General features: G+C 42.5%; 1 protein-coding gene across 1 annotated transcript in view; it reads right to left on the bottom strand.

Annotated features, from left to right (window-relative positions):
* Positions 1 to 3,506: 3,506 nt before the first annotated feature.
* Positions 3,507 to 24,682, bottom strand: part of LOC143040501 (zwei Ig domain protein zig-8-like) — a 115,387-nt gene continuing 94,211 nt past the window's right edge. Inside the window, exon 10 of the mRNA XM_076211593.1 lies at positions 3,507 to 5,875. Coding sequence (XP_076067708.1) covers positions 5,724 to 5,875 — 152 coding nt within the window. The 3' untranslated portion in view covers positions 3,507 to 5,723. The remainder of the gene's footprint in view (positions 5,876 to 24,682) is intronic.

Here is a 24,682-nt window from a genome sequence, read left to right as displayed (position 1 = left end):
CACTTCCTCATTTCTCACTCTATCTAGCCTAGTAACCCCCATCATACTTCTCAGACACTTCATCTCAAACACATTCAAGCTCCTTCTCTCTTCCTCCCTTATGTTCCATGTTTCTGCTCCATACAGTGCTGTTGGCACAATTACTCCTTCATACAGTCTCCTCTTAGCATCCATTCCCAAATGTCTATTCCTCATTACACTTTTTAATCCACCAAGGCATTTACTCGTTTCTCTCAATCTACATTCTACCTCCACCTTTACTCCACCTTTTGCTGCCACATTTGCACCCAATTAGCATAAATTCATCTTACCTAACATTGTTATTGTTATTGTATTTTTCTTTATGAACCTCCATACTGATCACTTGTACCTACTTATTATTGGGTATACTATTAAATGTTGTAGGACTGCCAAGATCAAATAAGTGAATATACCTGTATATGTATACACCATTGATGATAGAAAGGAGACAAATGAAACGAAGAGAGACATACATATAAAAATATTTATTTCCAGAGTATTGGCATCTTTCCTTTACGAAGATTTCTTCGCTGTCAACATATAAACAGCCACGCCTGAACTGCTGGGGACATTCCAATGTCACACCTTCTCCACATCAAGTTGGGAATCTTCCTATGTCCCCATATGCACATTAAAACAGCAGAGTATTCCGCACTGCGTCTCATCTTGCATACATTCTGTTTGAAATTCCTACGTGGTCACTCGTTGTGTTCAACTTAAAACATGTATCAAACCATCCTGCTGAAGGACAATGTTAATAATCCCTCATAAGCTGCCCCTTGCACATAGCTGAACACCTTGTACCTTTTATTTGCAAGAATACCTCTTAATGTCACACACCTTAAAATGCAGATGAGAGCATTGCTTGCTTCGTACGTTATATACAGTTGACTGGAATCCCTTTGTCAACCGTATGTAGTCAGCTAGGAACTGGTTCTTATGTAGAGACAGCATGTACGGTTCTCCTCAAATACTGCATGTTCAGTCAGCTTTACGTCTTGGTTAGTGTGGCAAATCTTTGCTTTGGTATGACTTGTCTGCACAAATTCAAACCACTGTTTGAACCTTTGCTGATGTCCACCAGCCTACAAGTCCCATAATTTTTTTTTTTGAATTTGTGAAAATAGTCATTTCCTACGTAAAAACAAAACACGAGTGATAGAAAGATAACGATGCCTATATACAAAATAGGGGATGTCACTCTCTTCCAGCATCTATACAGATTTTGAACTTTAATGAGTAGTTTCTTCACTAGTAGCTAGCTCTAAAGTCTCCGGTCGGTCTGTTGAGGAATGCTTACAGCATTCGACTGTAAGCAGTCCTGTAATGCTGTAGGTGTGTTTGTGTATTTTATGTGTATTCATGTGTGTATGTGTTTACCTAACTGTATGTACCTAGTTGTGATATACAAGAAAGGAACTACAGTTGTGTATATGTGTGTGTGCGCACATTAACTTTGAAGGTAAGAACTGAAATCACATACACTAATGTATGTATTTGTTTCGTCTTTGAATACAATTCTGCTCATAATGGGTCTAAATACGAAAAAGAAAAAAAAATATATATATACGGCTATCCTTGTGGGAGGGTGGAAAATTGAAAAGTAACAAAAAAAAGTTGACAAGTCGCTAACAATTAGGAATTAATTGCCTCGGGGCCACAGCTTGCAGATGGACTGTGATGTGCATTCCTGCATCGGATAACCATTTCGTATTTCAGCGGAAACCTAGGGCCAAATAATATATGAGGCATTAAACCAAATTAGCAAACTTGATATGGAGGTAACCTATATATTTGGTAATTAAGGTTGATTGATAACGGATTCCGTCAAAAGGTATCTGGCCTTAGTGTAATCTTGGGATCTTACTACAGTACTGAGTCTCCATGCCTCTGCGTAAGCTGACCTCACATTTCCACCAACCCAAAATGCATTAATGATATTGGATGAGAGAGAATAGAACTGTTCTGATATCTTGGAATAAGAAGTTATACACACTAGAAAATCCATTATGACTAAATTTTTGACCCTGTAAGCTTACCTTAATTCAGGTCGCTCTGAGGTACATTAAGGTCAGTCAGTCTGTCATGAGCTTTTTTGCACAAAACACCGATGGCTTCAAAATTCACACTGTGTAGTCATACTAGGCATTTCTTGCCGAGATGTTCACAGTGGATTATGCTGTTCTGTAGTCTTTGGTTTAGATCTCATTCACAGCACAGTAAGTCCTATAGATACTGCAACTGTTACAGTTGCAATAATTGTGTCTTTATATGCGGTGGCTACAGGATAGGCCTGGGAAAAGTTGCTTAAGTTCGTAAAATCTTTATGGAAGGTACTCGTTCCTGATAAACATGGGAAACATATACAAATACACTGAATGATAGATTATTTTGAGCTACCCTGTAGTTTTGTGGTTCCAGTGCTTCATTATGTCCACTCTTCCGTTTCTGTGTATTACAAACCCCAATCACCACTTTTCAATGCCTCAGATTCCTTAGGTAAAGATGGAACTTCTTGAGCAGGGTGATCAATCTCTTATTATTATGAGCACATTTGATTCAGACTCATATTCACTATTTTCTATTGTATTTCAGGCTTTTTGTGCCCTCGTTCAGTCTTTAAGCATAGAATGGGAATTTGAATTTTGACCAAAAATAAAGCCCTGTCTTGGTCAGGGGTATTCCTCTGGTGGAGTAATGACTGTTTTATTGCAGTCAATACATTAAGGGGACTTAAGCGACACCCTTACGGAATAAAATGATGTAACATTCTTTTACGATTGGACTCCAATCTCCTCTCTTCTTCCAGTGGTCCTCATTTCCTAATTTCTCTCCATCTTTATATATCTCTGTAGACTTCATGTTGCAGTATCTCTGTCATATCTTCTCAAACCACCAAAGCTTCCTTAACTCTTTCTATCCATCTTTTTCTAGGTTTATCCACCCACTGGTCTTCTACCTTCTGGCCGCATATGAAGTGCAGCCCAGGGCAGTCTCCCATCCTCCATCCTACACATATCCACTCAGGGTAAAATACTGGCACTTTTATCCACTATTCCTCCTTTACCTTCGGCACAATATTGCCTCAAAGGATAGAGGTGCAGACTACTGACAAAATGCAATAGTTGTTGAAGGAGTTCAGTGGTGGTAGTTCAAGTCTTGGTGAGTCACTACATTCTGCTTCATTCTTTTCTCCCATGGAGGAAGTATTTTCCACAGATACTCTGTTAAGCTGTGATCACACTGATCACGAATCATCACAAACCTTTTCCTATTTTCCTAACTCTTAAGAACATAAGAACATAAGAAATAAAGGAGACTGCAAAAGACCATAAGGCCTACACTAGGCAGCTCCGTATCCATCACCACCTGTCATCCCCATCCATAAAGTTGTCTAATCGTTTTTTATGTTCTTATGTTCTTTCTTATTTGCCTAACTCTTGAGAGCTCAAGCATTGCATTTCAAAAATTCCTGCTGTATTATGACCAAATAAAGAACTGTGATTTGTATCCTATCAATAAAAGTGTTGAAGTGTCCTGAGCCTAAGAATGTATTGTTTGATAACTTTGTGTGTATATGTTACAAATTAAAACTGTTGAAATGTTTTGAGCCTAAAAATGTTAGATCAATTATACATATACCACAAACAAGGGTTAGGATATTTTCTTGACATTTTTTCATAGGAATAGTGTCAGAAATCTGAAACAATTGCATGCAGAAAGATATTGTACGTCTTTACACGGAAATTGAGAAGGTCAGATGCCATGACATCTGTACAGGGATTATCATAAAACCAAACTCAAGTAGACTCATGTTCAAAAATGGCATGAAAATATAACAATTTTTCCTCATCAACCTTCCTATCTTTTATCCAAACTCTTTTCTTCATCTTATTTCTATTTTCACTTGATCGCCTGGAAACCTGTGCAGCCCAGTTACAATAACTTTGTCCAAAATCCATTATGGCATTTTACACATTTGGATTTTATTTTCCTGGTGATGTGCCCATCTATATGTCGGAAACAGAGCCGAGTTGCAACAACTGGCCATAAGTTCCCACTCCCAGCGTCATTTGCCAGACTCAGGATCCGAAGCAACCTCAGTGATATACATTTAAATAACTGTGAAAAGGATTTCCGTGAGTTGTAATTCAATTCTGAGTGAAAGAACGGAGTAACGACACTTGAAGAGAGGAGCTTAACCCATTTAAGGCTCGGAGATCCCCGTCAACTGAATACCTTCATTATAGTGACCATTGGGCTTTACTTGGGTAGTTGAAAGTAGTGTTTAGTACACCTAAACTTTGTATAACATACATGGTTAAGTATTTTGGGGGTGGGGGTAAGATGTTGAAAAGAAAAGTGAAAGGAAAAAGTCCTTCTCACTACAGTTGTCATTCAAGCACGGATAAATGTAATCAGGGGAATTCTCATTTCCATGATGTCCTCATAAAAAGATATAGGTTTCACAAAGTCTGAGGCAAAATGGAACATTCTTAATCATGTCCTTATTTTCAGTCAAATCATAATGTGATAACAATGCTTGTATCTTCATCACGACAACAGATTATTGATGGTGGTTTCTTCATCACGACAACACATTTGATGGTGGTTTCTTTATCACGACAATGCATTAACAATAGTGGTAGCTTCATCATAACGTTGAATTAATGTAGATGGTAGTTTCACGACAATGCATTAATGATGATAATATCATCATGACAACTCATTCGCAGACCAACACTTGTGTGTCTTTTAATAGTGTGGTCTGGTTATGAATATTTTACCTCGGATGTGGCCGTTATTCTTGAAACGTGTTCATCCAACACAGCCTCGCTTAAACTCATCTACAGGTAGTTCTTAACTTATGTGAATTTATTCTATGTGAATTTGGTTTACATTTTATGTGAATTATGCCAATTGTTTGAATTAACATGAGTTAGGTCTAGAGTTTTATGTAGTGGATACCATCTGCCCTCACCCCATTTAATTTATCAATTTATTTACACTATGTCTCTGGGTCCTTATATATTGCATAAATTAAGAACTACCTGTATAGTTTTAACATCACAAAGACTTCGGTGCCATGTGGTCGTTTATAGTAGTTAAGTCACTTCTTAACAAGGTAAGACAATTTACAGATTTCGTCGTGACAGCATCAGACTTTGTCATGAAGAAGGTATTACCAATTAATGATGACCTGGTTCTTATTGGGGATGCACCTATCATCAAACTATATAAAGTTATCTGTCAAGTGCCATAACAAACTCTGAAACGTATCACCAGTTAGAAAGGTTAATATTTCTCGAAAAGAATTTCTTTTTGTTATTTGTTCTTCAGAGCTTCATAAACTTCAGGTCACAGGTAAGAGGCGGGGCATGTTCATATGCACGATGTGATTACACCAAACTCTAATTATACAACGGGAGGAGTGGCACTCGCGTGGCACAAAGAGTACTTCATGACACTTCATGGCACTTAACCATCAGTCACTCGAACCTGTGGAAAGCCAATGTGCCTATTACCTCGTCTTTTCTTCTCAGTCTCTGGAGTAGAAGAGTCTGTCACACTTCTGGAGCTCTTGTATACTCCTAGGGGTTCAAGGGCTTGAAGAAACACACGTACACATACACTCACACACACACACACACATACAGTACAAATAAACATGCGTGTGCGTGCACTCGCAGCTCGCAATTAGCTTAGATTGACATGGCCGCCCCGAGAGTTGAAGTGGTCGAGAAGATGTGGGAGAGAAAGAGGACGATGGTGATGATGATGCAATACTGCATCGGGAGGCCAGATGAAGCGCGGCTAGTCAGTCCTCCCTGTTGCACAGCCGCTTGGTGGTCACCTGGAAAAAACAAGAGGTGTTACATTGGTAAACTCAATACAAGGAATGATTTTAAGACACACACACACACACACACACACACACACACACACACACACACACACACACACACACACACACAATTGGATAAGGCAACAGTGTGTGCAAAAACTATACAAGAATTTAAGAACAAACTAGATGCTGAAAGATACAAAGACGGGTCACTACGAGCATAGCTCCCTTCCTGTATAATACAACTAGGTAAATACACACATACACACACACACACACGCATAAATCTAATAAGGACAATAGAAATAAAGAAACACGAATTGCAAAATATTTGAGAAACGACATATATATACCAAGGCTTTTTCCCCCCTTACAAGGGGGGTAGCCAAAAAAAAAAGGCATAAAATCATTCCCACCCATTCCATCCCTGAAAACACTCCACACCCCTCCACCCTCCCTCTTATCTTAGCACCTCCTGAATGATGGGTCATCACTGCACCTTGTCCACTGCCCTGGGTCAGAAGCAGTGTCGCAAGACACAGCACATCCACAGCAAGGCCGCTTCATTAAATTGGCGACCCCCCCTCTCCGTCCCCCCATTGCATAAAATGAGAGGACGGGGAGAAATCCCTTCGGGCTGCGTCAAATTTTGCTCACATATACTACCTCACCCTCCATCCACCCGCCCATTCCACCTCATGCAATCACAACATCATCCAAATACAACCATTCTCCATTCACCCCTGTCTTCTGTCCTCTCCCGTCCTTCCTCAACAGACATTCCCCTCTTCCCCAAAGCCCCCTTCACCCCATCCATCCACCTCATCCTAGGACGTCCCCTCATGTTCACTCCCTCCACATCTGCCTTCCACACCTCTTTTACTAGTCTTTCTTCACTCATTGTTTCCATGTGTCCAAACCATCCTAATATTCTTTCATCAACCCTATCTCCCAGCTCCTTTTCCACCCCTGTTCTCCTCCTCACCTCCTCATTTCTCACTCTATCTAGCCTAGTAATCCATAATTCTGCGGCATGACTCAAATGTGTATGAACAGATTGAATGTGTTTAGGTTAGGCCAGTATATGAAGGATGGAGTATGTCTGATAAAACAAAATTTAAATTTACATATGGATTAGAAAAAATGTTAATGATAAAAAGATAACAAGGGATTTTGTAAATTAAACCTCGATTAAGAATGAGGTTATGTTTGGTTAGGTTAACTTAGATTAAGGTTAAGTTAGATTTGGATATTAGGGTAAGATTAGATTAGGGCTAGGTTAGGATAATTTAGGTTAATTTATATAAGGTTGAATTACATTAAATTAGGTGGTATTAAGTTGGGTTAATTTAGGATAGGTTAGCTTATGAGTTTAGGTTAGATTATGTTAAGATACATTAGGTTGTGTTAGGTTATGAGCATAGGTTAGGTTAACTTAGGTTAAATTAGGTCAGGTTAGGTTAAAGTGGTTAATTTAGGGGATAGGTCAGAATAGGTTTTAAGTTAGCTAAGGTTATGAGACTAGGTTAGGATAGATTAAGTTGGAGTAGATTAGGGTTGTGATGCTAGGTTAAGTTAGGTTAATTTGGGTATGTTAGGTTAAGTGAGGTTAGATTAGGTTATGAGCTCAGGTTAGTTTAAGTAGATCAGGTTAGGCTAGTTTATCTTTCATTAGGTTAAGTTATGTTGCAATAGGTTAGGTCAAATTATGTTTGGCTATGTTAAGTTAGGTCAGGGTAGGTTAGGTTAACTTAGGTAAAGACCCAAACCTTGGGGCTGTTTAGAAAACTCATCTCAGACTCTCTTTTGCCTTGACTTTTCATAGGAATGTACCTCTCAGGGCTACAGAGAGTAGGATCCCTAGTCCCATCACTCCATCCATTCTGTGGAGGGAGTGACGACCAAGGATAGATGGGGTGAAAGGGGTTTAGAACAAAAGGGTAATGCCTGTTTTGCAAAGAAGGGAGAGGGCAGGAGATAGGGGCAAGTGGAGAACAGTTGTGTATAAATGATACTGTGATGAAAGGAAGAGTGAGAATGGGGAGGGGTTAAAAGTATGAATGAGATTTTGACGCGGCCCAATGGGATTTCTCCCCAACTTCTCTATGAGGGGACGGAGAAGGGGGGTGGGTCACTAATCAAGTGAGGCGGCCTTGCTGTGGATGTGCTGTGTCTTGCTGCATTGATTTTGACTCAGGGCTGTGGGCGGGATGCAGGGATGACCCGTCATCCATAAGGAGCTAGGATGAGAGGGAGAAAAGGGTGGTGGATGAGAGTGGAATGGATGGAAATGCCTTTGATTTGGCTACCTCCCTTATAAGGGGGAAAAAGTCCTTAGTAAATAGGTTAGATTAGGATTGGTAAGGTTAATCTTTTATTTTCCATGCTACCTTTCCTACAGGTTTTCTTAGGTTAGATTAGATAAGGTTAGTTTCAGTTGGGTTACTTTAGGTTAAGCTAGGTTACATTAGGTAAGATTAGGTTAAAATAGGTTAGGTAAGGTTAAGTTAGATTTGGTTAGGTTTGGTTGAAAGCATATGTGTTAAAATAGATAATGTTAGGATAGTTAAGAATAGGTTAGGTTAGACAAAGTTAAGATAGGTAAGGAAAAGTTGTTAGGTTTGGTTAAGTTAGGTTAGATTGGGCTAGGTTAGGTTATGTTGGGTTATAAGCTTAGGTTGATTTAAAATAGGTTAGATGACAGCAGCTATGTTAGGTTAGGCTGGGATATGTTAGGGTTAAGGTAGGTTAGGGTAGCTTTAGGTTTGATTAAGTTAGGTAAAGTTAGTTTAGGTTAAGTTGGTTAGGATAGATTAGATTGTTTTTTTTTAGGTTAGGATAGGCTCAGTTGGCTTAGGTTAGTTTTTAATAGGTTGGCTTAGATTGGGTTAGATTAATTTAGGTTATGTATGGTTGAGCTTAGGCTTACATGGGTTAGGTTAGATCAGGGCAGCTTGATAAGATTCATGTAGGGTAGGTTGGGTTATGTTAGGCTAGGTTAGATTATTTTGGTTAAGTTAGGTTAGCTTATTCTGACTTAGGTTAAGTTAGGTTATGTTGTGTTATGAGCTTAGTTTTAAGTTAGATTAGATCTGGGCAGTTTGGTTAGGTTAACTTAGATTAGGTTGAGTTAGGTTATGGTAGGTTATATTGGGGTAAGTAGGTTAGGTTATACTAAGGTAAAGTTAGATTAAGTTGGGATAGGTTAGGTTAAGATTTTAGGTTAGATTAGGATAGACTAAACTAGCTTAGGTTTTGTTAAGTAAGCTTAGATTGGGTTCGGGTAATATAGGTTACTTTGGAACATGAGCTTAGTTTTATTTAGGTTTAGATTGTTGCAAGATGATTGAACGGGAGTAAATCCTTTAGATGTCTAGCGTGCACACGCACGCACGCATGTGGAGTGAGAGAGATCTCCGACATCTTCAGACAACTCTCAAGGGTCCCTCTATTGTGTTCGGACCTGTCTCCCAAGGGATCCTCCATTGTCATCGGACCTGACCGTGGTGAGAGGAGCCAGGCGCTTCGGACGACGCCCAAACACCTGGTAGAGCAATAGACATCGTCCAGCGCTACCAACCCACCAGATCAACATATATCAACACTTCATTGATCAGCATACATGCAACATATATCTTTTATGACTACTATCTTATGCAAATATTTCCCATCCATGGCTACTGATAGTCCAGACTCAGTCCATACATTATAAATTGTAGATATAGAAAAATAAATCGATGGGTCACCGTGACCGAGGTCAAAATGAACCTGGCTTACGATATAGAAAGTTTGGTTCACCACAGTCCTGGTGGGCAAAGCACTTTAGCATTTAAAGCCCTCATATGACGGGTCGCCGTGGCTTAGTTCAAAATGAACCTGACTTACGATATATAACGTAAGCTCACCACAGTCCTGGTGGGCAACCACTTCAGCAAATTAATGTAATAAGGCAGTAGGCCACCAAGAGAGTTAAAAATGAACCTCTCGTAATTACAATTTAGATTGTTACCTCCACCACAATCCTGTTTGGCAAAGCACTTTAGCATGTAAAAGAAGTGAGGCGACGGGTCACCGTCACCGAGCTCAAAAAGTTGATTTTCGATATAGAACAGATGCATCGCGGTCGCTGTGGGCAAATCACTTTAGCATGTTAAAGTATTGATAGGACGGGTCACCGTGACTGAGCTCAAAGTGAAGCTCAATTAGAACATGTAAGTTAAGCTGTAGTACGGTGACGGTGGGCAAACCAATTTAGCATGTTAGATTATTGATAGGACGGGTCACCGTGACTGAGCTACAGGTCGAGGGCCACCAGGGCTCTTGCGGATTGCACTTAGATACTGCTCAGGCTAAAAGTACGGGCGCCAACAGGCGGAAATGAGAGGGGAAAATTACACAAACACAAACAAATTTGGCTGGTCGCCACAACCTCGCCCTTGGGTCCAGGTTCCCCACGTCTACCTCGCTGTGCCCTGTGGACGACTCTCTCCCTCTGGAGTAAGTTTGGGCCAAATCGGAGACATGACGGTTTTTGTCCAAATCCGTGGGTTAACCCCTTTGGTAATTTTGAGGGTCATTTTGGCCACTTGTCCCGATTGGGTCATCACCTCAGCTACAGGTCGAGGGCCACCAGGGCTCTTGCGGATCGCACTTAGATACTGCTCAGATTAAAATTACGGGCGCACACAGGCGGAAATGAGAGGGGAAAATTACACAAACACAAACAAATTTGGCTGGTCGCCACAACCTCGCCCTTGGGTCCAGGTTCCCCACGTCTACCTCGCTGTGCCCTGTGGACGACTCTCTCCCTCTGGAGTAAGTTTGGGCCAAATCGGAGACATGACGGTTTTTGTCCAAATCCGTGGGTTACCCCTTTGGTAATTTTGAGGGTCATTTTGGCCACTTGTCCCGATTGGGTCACCACCTCAGCTACAGGTCGAGGGCCACCAGGGCTCTTGCGGATCGCACTTAGATACTGCTCAGGCTTAAAGTATGGGCGCACACACGCGGAAATGTGAGGGGAAAATTACACAAACACAAACAAATTTGGCTGGTCGCCACAACCTCGCCCTTGGGTCCAGGTTCCCCACGTCTACCTCGCTGTGCCCTGTGGACGACTCTCTCCCTCTGGAGTAAGTTTGGGCCAAATCGGAGACATGACGGTTTTTGTCCAAATCCGTGGGTAATTTTGAGGGTCATTTTGGCCACTTGTCCCGATTGGGTCACCACCTCAGCTACAGGTCGAGGGCCACCAGGGCTCTTGCGGATCGCACTTAGATACTGCTCAGATTAAAAGTACGGGCGCACACAGGCGGAAATGAGAGGGGAAAATTACACAAACACAAACAAATTTGTCTGGTCGCCACAACCTCGCCCTTGGGTCCAGGTTCCCCACGTCTACCTCGCTGTGCCCTGTGGACGACTCTCTCCCTCTGGAGTAAGTTTGGGCCAAATCGGAGACATGACGGTTTTTGTCCAAATCCGTGGGTCCCTTTGGTAATTTTGAGGGTCATTTTGGCCACTTGTCCCGATTGGGTCACCACCTCAGCTACAGGTCGAGGGCCACCAGGGCTCTTGCGGATCGCACTTGGATACTGCTAAGATTAAAAGTATGGGCGCACACAGGCGGAAATGAGAGGGGAAAATTACACAAAAACAAACAAATTTGGCTGGTCGCCACAACCTCGCCCTTGGGTCCAGGTTCCCCACGTCTACCTCGCTGTGCCCTGTGGACGACTCTCTCCCTCTGGAGTAAGTTTGGGCCAAATCGGAGACATGACGGTTTTTGTCCAAATCCGTGGGTAATTTTGAGGGTCATTTTGGCCACTTGTCCCGATTGGATCACCACCTCAGCTACAGGTCGAGGGTCACCAGGGCCCTTGCGGATCGCACTTAGATACTGCTGAGATTAAAAGTTTGGGCGCACACAGGCGGAAATGTGAGGGGGAAATGACACAAGCACAAACAAATTTGGCTGGTCGCCACAACCTCGCCCTTGGGTCCAGGTTCCCCACGTCTACCTCGCTGTGCCCTGTGGACGACTCTCTCCCTCTGGAGTAAGTTTGGGCCAAATCGGAGACATGACGGTTTTTGTCCAAATCCGTGGGTAATTTTGAGGGTCATTTTGGCCACTTGTCCCGATTGGGTCACCACCTCAGCTACAGGTCGAGGGCCACCAGGGCTCTTGCGGATCGCACTTAGATACTGCTCAGATTAAAAGTACGGGCGCACACAGGCGGAAATGAGAGGGGAAAATTACACAAACACAAACAAATTTGGCTGGTCGCCACAACCTCGCCCTTGGGTCCAGGTTCCCCACGTCTACCTCGCTGTGCCCTGTGGACGACTCTCTCCCTCTGGAGTAAGTTTGGGCCAAATCGGAGACATGACGGTTTTTTGTCCAAATCTAAGTGCGATTTTTGTCCAAATCTAAGTGTGATCCGCAAGAGCCCTGGTGGCCCTCGACCTGTAGCTGAGGTGGTGACCCAATTGGGACAAGAGACCAAAATGACCCTCAAAATTACCAAAGGGAACCCACGGATTTGGACAAAAACCGTCATGTCTCCGATTTGGCCCAAACTTACTACATTCATTTCAATTTGTAGATATAGGAAAATTTATATATACATATATATATATATATACATATTTATATACATACATATATATATATATACATATATATACATATACATATATATATATACATATATATATATATATATATATATATATATATTTATATATAATATATATATACTGTATATATATATATATATATATAGTTGTGTAGTGGCAACTACCAATTTATCGTTGTAAATAGAATATGGCAACCCCCCGGAGTTTTGCTCGGAGGTTGCTCCATAATTGTAAAATGGAGAAGACTAAGACATTAAAAAGGAACGCAACTTCATCTCGTTTCTCTCACCAAACCTTCAATTTAGATCCCAACTGCAAATGTACAAGATTAGGGTAACTTGATTAGGTTAATTTAGGGTAGGTTGGGTTAGGGTAAGGTAGGTTAGGCTAGGTTAGATTATTTTGGTTAAGTTAGTTAAGTTAGTTTAGCTTAAACAGTGTTAGGATCAGCTTAGGTTTATTTAGGTTAGGTTAGATCAGGGCAGCTTGATTAAGTTAGTTTATGTTAGGTTAGGTTTCGTTAAGTTTATGTTAGGTTACGGTAGGTTAGGCTATGTTGTATTGGGGTAAGTAGGTTAGGTTAGGGTATATTAGGTTAGGTTAGGTTAAAATAGGGTAAGTTGGCTTAGGTTAGGTTTTGTTAGGCTACGTTATGTTAGCCTAGGTTAGGATAGGTTATACATGGTTAGGATAGGTTAGTTCATGTTAAGTTAGGTTAAATTAGGTTAAGGTAGGTTTATGTTATGTTAATTTGGGTTTAGTTAGGTTACGTTAGGTTAGGATAAGTTACGTCAGGTTTGGTTAAGTTAGTTTAAATTAGGTTGTTAGGTTTGTTAATTTTGGTTAAGTTAGGTTAAATTAGGCCTGTAGTCGAACAACATAGGTTAGGGTAAGGTAGGTTAGGCTACGTTAGGTTCGGTTAGGTTAAGTTAGGATAGGTTAGGTTAAGTTTGGTTAGGTTAAGTCAGGACAGGTTAGGTTATGTTGTGTTAGGTAAGGTTAGATTTGGTTGGGTCATGTTAGTTTAAGTTAGGAACTTAGGGTAAGTCAGGTTAAGTTAGTTTAATTCAGTTTTTGTTAGGTTAGATTATGAGCTTATGATAGATTAGGTTATGAGGTTAGGTTAGATCATGAGCTTAGTTTAGGTAAGGTTAGGTTAAGTTAGGTTTGGCTAGGTTAGGTCAGATTAAATTTTAGGTAAGGTTAAGTTCGGTTAGGTTCGATTAAATTAGGCTAGGTTAGTTCATATTAGGTTAGATTAGGTTAGGTTTATGAGCTTAGGTTATGTTAGATTAGTTGACGTTAGTTTAGATTAGGGTATGAGCTTAGGTCAAATTAGGTTCGATTAGGTTAGGTTAAGGTAGATTAGGTTATGTTTTGTTAGATTAGGTTATGCTAGGTTAGGTATGATTATGAGCTTTTGTCCTACGACCTTATATCAGAGATTCGAAGTAAGGATGGCCGCTTTGAGATTGTTGGGCGCTACAAACCTGACAATTCAATTAAGATATACTTATTGTTAATGGGCCAGAACCCATGAAACTGGCTAAATGATTTATTTGCGGTGTATTTGCCACACATCATTTTGTCTATGATAGAGGAAAACTCTGTTCATAGAGAAATGATGACACTTTTATACTACCACTGTCCCTCCGTTATGCTGTCCTCCAACCCCTTGTTGGTGTCCTGTACTATTTCTCTGAGTATTCTTTTTCTGTGATGGGGGAATTCCCTGTGGTGGGGGAAAAGAATACTGCCACCAAGTATTCCCACTTGGATCGTAAGAGCCGAGAAGGGACGGGGATTGGGACTAGGCACCCTTCTCCTTGTAGCCCCACAGGGGAAATTCCTAAAAGAAAAAGAGAAGGCATAAGAGGGGCTGAAAGTTCTCGGACCAGCACCTTAAGGTTTGGGTCTTTTAATGTGCGTGGATGTGGTACAGATGAGAGTAAAAGGGAAAAGATAGGTAGTATGTTTGTGAGAAGAAAGATGGATGTGTTGGCTTTGAGTGAAACTAAGTTGAAAGGGAAGGGTGAGTGTAAGTTTGGGAGTGTAAGTGGGAGGTTATCAGGAGTGAAGAGAGGGCAAGGGAGGGAAGGGGTGGCTATTCTAGTAAGTGAAGAGATAGGTAAACGGGTGGTGGAGTGGAAGGAGGTTTCCTCAAGGATAATGTGGATGAAGGTGAAACTGGGGAAGGAGATGTGGGTCTTTGTAAGTGCATATGGGCCTGGCAGTGAGAAGAGTGTAGAAGAAAGGGAGGCCTTTTGGATAGATCTAAATGAGTGCATAGAGGATTTAGGAAGAAATGTCAATGTAATAGTACTGGGAGACCTTAATGCTAGGGTGGGAAATGGTCCAATCGATGGAGTGGTTGGGAAATGTGGAGTTCCAGGAAAGAATCGTAGTGGAGAGTTGATGGTGGAAATGTGTCTAGAGAGTTGATGATAGCAAATACAGTGTTTCGGAAGAAAGTCAAGCATAAGTACACATGGGAGAGGGTGGTGGAGGGAAGGGTGGTAGATAGAGCGCTAATGGATTATGTAGTGGTAAATAGGATTATGATAGGAAGAGTTAAGGATGTACATGTGCTAAGGGGAGAGGGTGGGGGAATATCAGATCATTTTTTGGTGGAAGGTAAGTTGAGAGTGGAGGATAGATGGAGAAAGAGGAAAGGGACAAAAGGTAGGGAGGTTCTTAGAGTGAACTCTTTGAATGAAAAGGAAAAGGAGAAGGAGTACGGAAAGAAGCTGAAGGAGGAGTGGGAGGGAGTAAAGGGTAGAGTAGAGCTGGGTGTGGAGGAGGAATGGGGATGGTTCAAGGAGGGAGTCATAAAGTGTGCAAAGATGGTGTGTGGAACAAGAAGGACAGGGGGAAATAGAAGAAAGGGTAGTGAATGGTGGGATGAGGAAACAAAGAAGGTTGTAGAAGAGAAGAAGCGAGCTTTCACAGATTGGTTACAAAATAGGACGAGGGAGTCATATGAGAGGTACAAAGAAAAAAAAAAAAAAAAAAAAAAAAGAGAAGTAAAGCAAAAGGTAAAGGTTGCAAAGAGGAGAGCAGATGTGAAATGGGGTAAGAGTTTGACAGAAAATTTTGAAAGTAATAAAAAGAAGTTTTGGAAAGAAATTAAGAGAGGAAGAGCAGGCGAATCAAATAGTGAAGAAAAGGTAAAAGATGCAGATGGAGAGATGATAATGGAAGAGAAGGCAGTAAGGGGAAGATGGGCAGAATATTTTAGGGAGTTGCTAAATGTGAAGGAGGATAGGGAAGGAAAGATTGCTGCAGTGGGAAGTGCGAAGAAAATGAGAGTGATGAATGAGGAGAATGGAGGAGAAATAAGGAAGGATGAAGTGAAGGCAGTTGTTAAGATGATGAAAGCAGGTAAGGCACCTGGTCTGGATGGATGCCATGCGGAATGTCTGAAAAAGGGAGGTACAGTGATGGTGGACTGACTGGTGAGGTTATTTAATGTTTGTTTAAGAGAGAATAGAGTACCGAAGGACTGTAGGACTGCCTGTATAGTTCCGTTTTACAAAGGAAAGGGGGACAAGTGTAAGTGTAGTAGTCTCAAAGGGATCAGCCTGTTAAGTGTAGTTGGGAAGGCTTATGGGAGGATCTTGATTGAGAGGATTAGGAGAGGAACAGAAGGAGTAATTGGTGAGGAACAGTGTGGATTTAGGACAGGTAGAGGTTGTGTAGATCAGATCTTTGTGGTAAGACAGATATGTGAGAAAGCTATAGGAAAGGGGAAGGATGTTTTTTGGGCTTTTATGGATCTGGAAAAGGCTTATGATAGGGTAGACAGATATACGGGATAGGAGGAAAGCTTCTGGGAGCTGTCAAGAGTTTTTATGAGAGTAGTAGAGCTTGTGTCAGGATTGGAAATGGAGAGAGTGAGTGGTTCGAGGTAAAGGTGGGACTTCGTCAAGGATGCGTTATGTCGCCCTGGCTGTTCAACTTATACATGGATGGGGTGGTGCGAGAGGTAAATGCAAGGGTAGTGGGCAAGGGATTGGAGATGGTTAAAGAAAATGGAGAAAAGTGGGAGGTGAGCCAGCTGTTGTTTGCGGACGACACTACGCTTGTGGCAGGATCGGAGGAGGGATTGAGGAAGTTGGTGGCAGAGTTTGGGAGAGTATGTGATAGAAGAAAGCTAAAGATAAATGTGGGTAAAAGTAAGGTGATGGGGGGCTAGTTTTAGATACTTGGGTGCAAATGTGGCAGGGAAAGGTGGAGTGAAAGTGGAGGTAGAATGTAGATTAAGAGAAGCAAGTAAATGCCTTGGTGGATTAAAAAGTGTAATGAGAAATAGACATTTGGAAATGGATGCTAAGAAGAGATTGTACTGTGTGAAGGAGTGATTGTGCCAACAGCACTGTTTGGAGCAGAAACATGGAACATAAGAGAGGAAGAGAGAAGGAGTTTGAATGTGTTTGAGATGAGGTGTCTGAGAAGTATGATGGGGGTTACTAGGCTAGATAGAGTGAGAAATGAGGAGGTGAGGAGGAGAACAGGGGTGGAAAAGGAGATGGGAGATAGGGTTGATGAAAGAATATTAGGATGGTTTGGACACATGGAAAAATGAGTTAAGAAAGACTAGTAAAAGAGGTGTGGAAGGCAGATGTGGAGGGAGTGAACATGAGGGGACGTCCTAGGATGAGGTAGATGGATGGGGTGAAGGGGGCTTTAGGGAAGAGGGGAATGTCTGTTGAGGAAGGACGGGAGAGGACAGAAGACAGGGGTGAATGGAGAATGGTTGTATGAGGTGGAATGGGCGGGGTGGTGGGGGGTGAGGTAGTATGTGTGAGCAAAATTTGACGCAGCCCGAAGGGATTTCTCCCCGTCTTCTCCTTTTATGCAATGGGGGAGACGGAGCGGGGGGGGTCGCCGATTTAATGAAGCTGCCTTGCTGTGTATGTGCTGTGTCTTGCGACACTGCTTCTGACCCAGGGCAGTGGACAAGGTGCAGGGATGACCCGTCATGCAGGAGGTGCTAAGATAAGAGGGAGGGTGGAGGGGTGTGGAGTGTATTCAGGGATGGAATGGGTGGGAATGATTTTATGCCTTTCTTTTTGGCTACCCCCCTTGTAAGGGGAAAAAAAGCCTTGGTATATGTATGTATGTATTTGCAATACTTTAAAGTTGATTCCAACCGTATAGATATTTATTTTCTCCAATTTGACGTAACTGAACGCTATTGGACCCATTTTAAGACGACCCGAAGCTGTGATCTTTGGTGCTGCACAAACCGCAACAACCATGTGGCGTGGAGCCCACGTTGTCGCCCACAAGGCTAGACCTGACGCGCCTATGACAATTCAACCCTGCTTGGGGAAACGGGGGTTTCCTACAAATTCCTTTATAGAGTATAATATGTTGTGTTGTTTGCGCGCGTGGTTGTGTAAAATGCAGTCTTCCATTATGTGTTGAATAGTATGGGGTGAAGTGTTACATCCTGGGCAGCTGTCCACAATGCGGTCAGTGAGAAGCTGGAGTCATGGTTATATTGAACACATGACAAAATCCCCAACGGACAAAAGACCAATCTGCATAACAGACAAAACCCCAATAGGAAAATTGGAGGAGGGGGAGGACATAACCTAACCTAACCTAACCTACCGATTGGGGTTTTGTCCGTTTCCCGATTTCGAACTGATTTCGACTTCTTTCACCCAAAATTACTTCGACTTCTTGACTACGACTTTAACTCTAATTCCGATTCCACAGTCCTGACTAGGAGAAGGAAGAGGAAGAGGTGAGATGCTAGTTGTCTTTCAAACAGCGAAAGAGGAAGAGAAAAAAGAGAGAGTATTTGTTAGAAAGGAATGAGAGACATCAGCAGGCCATACCAAAAAAATAAACAAATAAAAAAGCAAATAAGGACAGACTACGAAGATGTTAAAAAATACAGCTACCAACATAGATGCGTTGATTCACTGAACACAAAGAAAACACACAACCTAGGTTGACAACATTAGAGAATTTAGAGCAAAGTTTGATAAAGGGAGATAAAGAGACGGGACCCCATGAGCATAGTTTCAGTCCTTTAAATCACAATAAGGTGAATTAGAGTGAGTATACGCACGCACACGCGCTAACACACGCACTCGCGCACTCACGCACACGTGTACTCGTTATTAACCTTTAACATTACAGACAAACCCAACGAACCCGCTATTCTGGGTAGAACGTATCTTTCATTCTATTCACGTCTTGAAACTTTATTCTTGCCTATCTGTTCTTAGCATCCGACCTAATTATGGACCAAAAGGTCTCCTATCTGTATGCTCTTCGTTTGTAAACCTCTGAGTACCCTTGATGCCTGAGTATCACATGACCAAGTGCTTTGCTGAGCATGAGTGATGTAATGATAAGTGTGAGCGTCAGCTACCTTGAATGAGGATTGTACACGTTCCCCATGGGAAGACCTTATGAATATTGTAGTACAAATGTAGTACAAATACGAACTTTTATACCACTGGTACACGGATGCATAGACACCCTTTCTAGAAGGTTACATAGATATGACGTGTGATCTAAATTGGACCTTGAAGAACGCAGACTTCATCTCTCCTCCTGATGCGGTGTTCGACAATCTTAACTTGTCAGTACCAATGGATAAACACACGCGCGCACGCACACACACACGGCTCGGTGGCGGATTGGTAAAGCACTGGCCTCACAAGCCAGAGAACCGGGGTTCGATTCCCCGGCCGGGCGGAGATAAGTTGGGTTTGTCTCTTTTCACGTGTAACCCCTGTTCACCTAGTAGTGAGTAGGTACGGGACGTTAGTCAAGGAGTTGTGACCTTGCTGTCCCGGTGTGTGGTGTGTGAGTGGTCTCAGACCTACCCAGAGATCGGCAAATAATGAGCTCTGAGCTCACTGTCGTAGGGTGGTGTCTGGCTGTCTCGACAGAGACTGCAGCAGATCCGAGGTGAATACACACACACACATACACACACACACGCACGCACACACACACACACACACACACACACACACACACACACACAGTGGTGGATATCTGGACTGGATGAGGAAATAGTGAGTGCAAAAACTATACAAGAATTTAAGAACAAACTTGATGCTGAAAGATACAAAGACGGGTCACTACAAGCATAGCTCTCTTCCCGTAAAATACAACTAGGTTATTAGGTAAATACATGCACGCGCAGCGGTCTGAGCTTAATCCCCGCCTAGGGCTGTGTGTCAGTGTATTCACCTTCACCTTTGGTCTTTGGATCACGTGTTGGACTCGTGATCGACAGCTATTTCCCTCCCGGAAGAGAGCTCAGAGCTCGTATGACCGATCTATGGGTAATGATATGACCTTACACACATACACACAACTCCCCGCCCACGAGAGTCGGAGTAACGACCCGAAGCGCAGCGATACCGAAATAATTTCGGCCCTGGGCAGGATTAGAACCAGGTACTGCTGCACCTCCGTACTGGCAGTCCAGGACTCTATCAACCGCGCCACCGAGTCGTGTATGTGTGTGTGTGTGTGTGTGTAATGTCAGCATTACTCATTGATCGGGCAATATAAGAGCTATGAGATCTCATCAAGGAGGGTAGTAGCTATTGATCATGAGTCTAACACGTGATGCAAGATCATAGTAGTAAATCACACGCTGAGCTGTGGAATAAGTTTGAAGATAAAACAATCCAATAATATACCTACATCCACCCATCTACCCACATCCACACGCGCGTAGAGAAGACAATCCACAAGCGTAGTTCTTTTCCGTGCATTACATCTGGCTAAATACAAAAGGTATTTAAAATATGTAAATGAAAACAAACACAAACACACACACACAGTGTATATATATATATATATATATATATATATATATATATATGTGTGTGTGTGTGTGTGTGTGTGTGTGTGTGTGTGTGTATTCACCATGGTCTATGGATCACGTGATCGACAGGTATTTCCCTCCCGGAAGAGAGCTCAGAGCTTGTATGCTCGATCTATGGGTAATGCTGTGACCTCACATGCACACACACAGCCAACTCCCCGCCCACGAGAGTTGGAGTAACGACTCGAAGCGCAGCGATACTGAAATTATTTTAGCCCTGGGCAGGATTCGAACCTGGACCGCCGTAGTGACAGTCGGAGACTGTACCAAACGCGCCACCGAGTCGTGTGTGTGTGTGTGTGTGTGTGTGTGTGTGTGTGTGTGTGTGTGTGTGTGTGTGTGTGTGTGGTCTAGCTATTGCCTGACAATGCTCTTCAGCTAAAGGATGGCATCATCCCTGAAGTGTATCGAATCTAAGCCCCATGTCTTCAGTCATCTCTTCAGGTGAACAAGATGGACGGACATTAGACCCCAAGTCACCCATCTCTCCATTTTCGATAACTGAAGAGGACAACGAGCTTAAACGAGACGAAAACGTCCAGAGAGCAAAAGGATGCAGGAGTTCGGGGTCGCGACGGTGGGGGGGATGGGCCGAATCCTCAAGGGTCTAATTAGACCTTGAGGCTCGGGTTGCACTATCCTACCACCTCTGCACAAGTGCCCGTATCACTGGAGACCTGACACTGTCACTAGCAGTGTGGTTAATAGGTACTTCAGCTTTAGGTTTAGCGGGCGCGTGGGAGCGGACGGGTGATATCTGAGACGTGAGGGGCGTAATGTAAGGTGGCGAGGTTGTAAATCCACAACCTCAGGCTGGACGGAGGTCTAGTGCATCTGGTGACCGACGACTTCGGTCCGGTGACGGAGATTCTCGAGGCTACGTCGGCTTTGTGAACTGATCATTTGGATCAAATGTCTTCACACATGAATAAGGCCCTGACTGATTAGTTCTATCTCTATCTATATACCAAATGGCCTCTCTCTCATTATAAGGGAGGAAACTGGCCAAGATCCCTCACCCATTATACATCAATTCATCAATCAATTGTTTCCTTTTTATCTTACTTCCTTGTTGATGTGGGGCCATCTCTGTGAGCACATCCCACTGCCCAAGTCAGAAGCAGTGCAGCAAGGCACAATACATCCACAGCAAGACTTGACAGCATAAGTTGGTTAACTCCCACAGCTTCATTTACGTGGTGACCCTCTCTCCTTATAAGGAGGATTTTGATTTCTGTATGTAGGTGTTCTATAAGGGTGTTTTTTTTTATGTTTCCTGTCATTTTTCTGCATTCCATTCTACAGTTGTTTGTTCAATTTGCTGGAAGTGTATTCTAGGTGCATCTTGTGAACTATTTATAGATGATTATTAGAGTTTATTATTTTTTAGTCAAAAGTTGTTGCTAATGATGGTTTTTAATGCGTTTGTTTTCGTGTTAATTTTTGCTGTCAGGTCTTTGATACTTGTTTGTGGATTGAGTTTCATACGAGTATAAAATGTTAATTCTAGAAAAATTTGGTTTTCTTTCTAGTGGAAGGATTTGGTCATCTAACTTTATCATTGGTTTTTATTATTATTATTATTATCATTATTATTAATATTAATCATTATTATCAATTATTAATATTATCATTATTATTATTATTATTGTTATCATCATCCATGGTTGTCTGTAGTAATGTTACTGTCAATTTCTGGGGTGAAGTTTCCATTCTGTTATTCAAGAAACATTGTTCCTGTTTGTTCAAGAAAGCTTGAGTGTTCTTGGCTCCTATTTCGTATTCACTGTGCTGGAGGGAGGGTGGGATATGTTTTGAATTTTTTATGGTTTTCCTGCTCTCCACGTTTTCCGTTATCAATCTTCACATCTGTTTTGTTTGCTAGCTTTTCCCATTTTTCTTTCTGTTATTTATTTGTTTTGTGATCTTACTGCATAATGCAGAATCTAATGGAGCAAATGGATACGTAACTGGATAGAATTTAGTTGGGTAAATTGTCCCAGATATAACAGTATTACGGGAATAGTGAATGGATATTGAGGAAGTTAGATTAATGGATCTTGCTAGTTTCCGCGCGTGAATTATTGAACAAACTATTGCTAATCTATGGTATTAATCCTTTAATGTCCCATTGCTTGATGCACTATTTAGTAGGCGGATCGCAAAAAAATATACGTTTCAGCATTTGTTTCATAAACGCTTTAAACGCGGGAAATATCACATACGTTAGGGGAAAAAAGAACACATATAGTTACAGGGGGCGGTCATACATGGCGTCACGGAAGAAAACGGAATTTATGGAATATTCCACTTTACCGTTATTTCTTTCTCTCTCCCTATTCCCTAAATGTCCGTAACTTTCTACTCACTATTTAGATTTTTCCCCACACCCCCCCCCTTTCATATTTCTCCCTTGCTATTTTAGTCCCTTCCACATTCAATTCATATTTTTCCTTAAACCTCTTCCTCCTTCTCTCTCTCCTCTCTCTTCTGTTTTCTCCTTTTTTGTGTAATTTGTATTTACCTAGTTGTACCTAGTTGTATTATACGGGGAGGGGAGCTATGCTCGTAGTAACCCGTCTTTGCATCTCGCAACATCTAGTTTGTTTTTAAATTCTTGTATGGTGTTTGCAAACACTATTGTTTGGGCCAATTTGCTCATGTACAAATTATTCTGTCGATTGACCTTTCTTTTATGAATCTCATAACTCCTTTTCTTTCTCCTACTTCTCTTCCCCCTACTCCATGTACTCCCCTCAAGATTCCTCTTCCTCTTCCTCCTCCTCCTTGTACTCCTCTTCCTCATCCTTATCCACCTCTCCCTCTTCGTCTCCTTTCTCCTCCTCCTCCTTATTCTTTTTCCCTTCCCTTCTTAAATGTTACCTTCCTCCTTCAACTCCTCCTCTTCTCCCTCCTCCTACTCGTCCTCCTCCACCTCCTCCCTCTCCTCCTTCTATTCCTTCCCCTCCTCCTCCTCGTTCTACTATTCCACCCCTCCTCCTCCTCCTACAACTATTCCTCCACCTTCCCCTTCCCCTCCATCTCCTCCTCGTCCTACTATTCCACCCCCTCCTCCAACTATTCTACCCCCTCCTCCAACTATTCTACCCCCTCCACCCTCTAACTATTCCTCCCCCTCCTCCTCCTCCTCGTCCTACTATTCTTCCCCCTCCTCGTCCTACTATCCCTCCCCCTCCTCCTCCTCGTCCTAATATATCTCCCCCTCCACCTCCTCGTCCTACTATTCCTCCCTCTCCACCTCCTCCTCCTCCTCCTCGTCCTACTATTCCTCCCCCTCCACCTCCTCCTCGTCCTTGTCCTACTATTCCTCCCCCTCCTCCTCCTCCTCTTTCTTCTCTTTTACGTCCTACATTTCCTGCCCGTGACTTCTTTTCCTTTTCCCACTCTTTCGCTTGACAACGACCTCTGCTTTGTTTATTCTAATCTCCAACAATATATAAACCACCTCCTCCTCCTCCCCTTCTTCCTCCTCCTCCTCCTCCTCCCCTTCTTCCTTCCTCCTTCTCTTCCTCTTCACCTGTACGTTCGTATAAGAGAACAAGTTTGTGTTTAAGAATAAATGCATATATTCATCCCCAGAAATGTTCGCCCATACATTAACATGTGCACGGGCACATGTACACACGAACGCACACACGTACGCACGCAGACACATGCACGAATGGTCACGCACGCGCGAGCACGCACGCACGCACACACACACACACACACACACACACACACACACATACCTGAAGCTAGATATGACAATTTGATGAGAAATAGACAGGACCTAACGGCCATTGCTCCTTTCCTGTATACTACAGTTAGGTGACACACACACACACACACACACACACACACACACACACACACACACACACACACACACACACACTCTCTCTCTCTCTCTCTCTTTCGGGAGGGAAATAGCTGTCGATCACGAGTCCAACACGTGATCCGAGACCATGGTGAATCACACACACACACACATATATGAGAAAGGAAAAGGATCAGAATTACAAAGAGAAGCTGAGAGAAGTGTGGGGGATGGTGAAGGATCAAGTGGAACTAGATGTGGAAGAGGATCAAGTGGAACTAGGTGTGGAAGAGGAATGGAGGCGTTTCAAGAAGGAAGTGACAAAGTGTGCAAAGATGGTATGTGGAACAAGGAAGACGGGAGGAAATAAAAGGAAGATTAGTGAGTGGTGGGATGATGAAGTGAAGAAGGTAGTAGAAGAGAAGATGCGAGCACTCAGGGACTGGTTGCAAAGTAGGATAAGAGAAATAATATGAAAGGTATAAAG

This window comes from Oratosquilla oratoria, chromosome 28, assembly GCF_046742065.1.
Source record: "Oratosquilla oratoria isolate Oo_2021 chromosome 28, ASM4674206v1, whole genome shotgun sequence".
Taxonomy (NCBI): domain Eukaryota; kingdom Metazoa; phylum Arthropoda; class Malacostraca; order Stomatopoda; family Squillidae; genus Oratosquilla; species Oratosquilla oratoria.
Note: the sequence above shows the minus strand (reverse complement) of the source record. Positions and strands in the feature narration are given on the sequence as shown.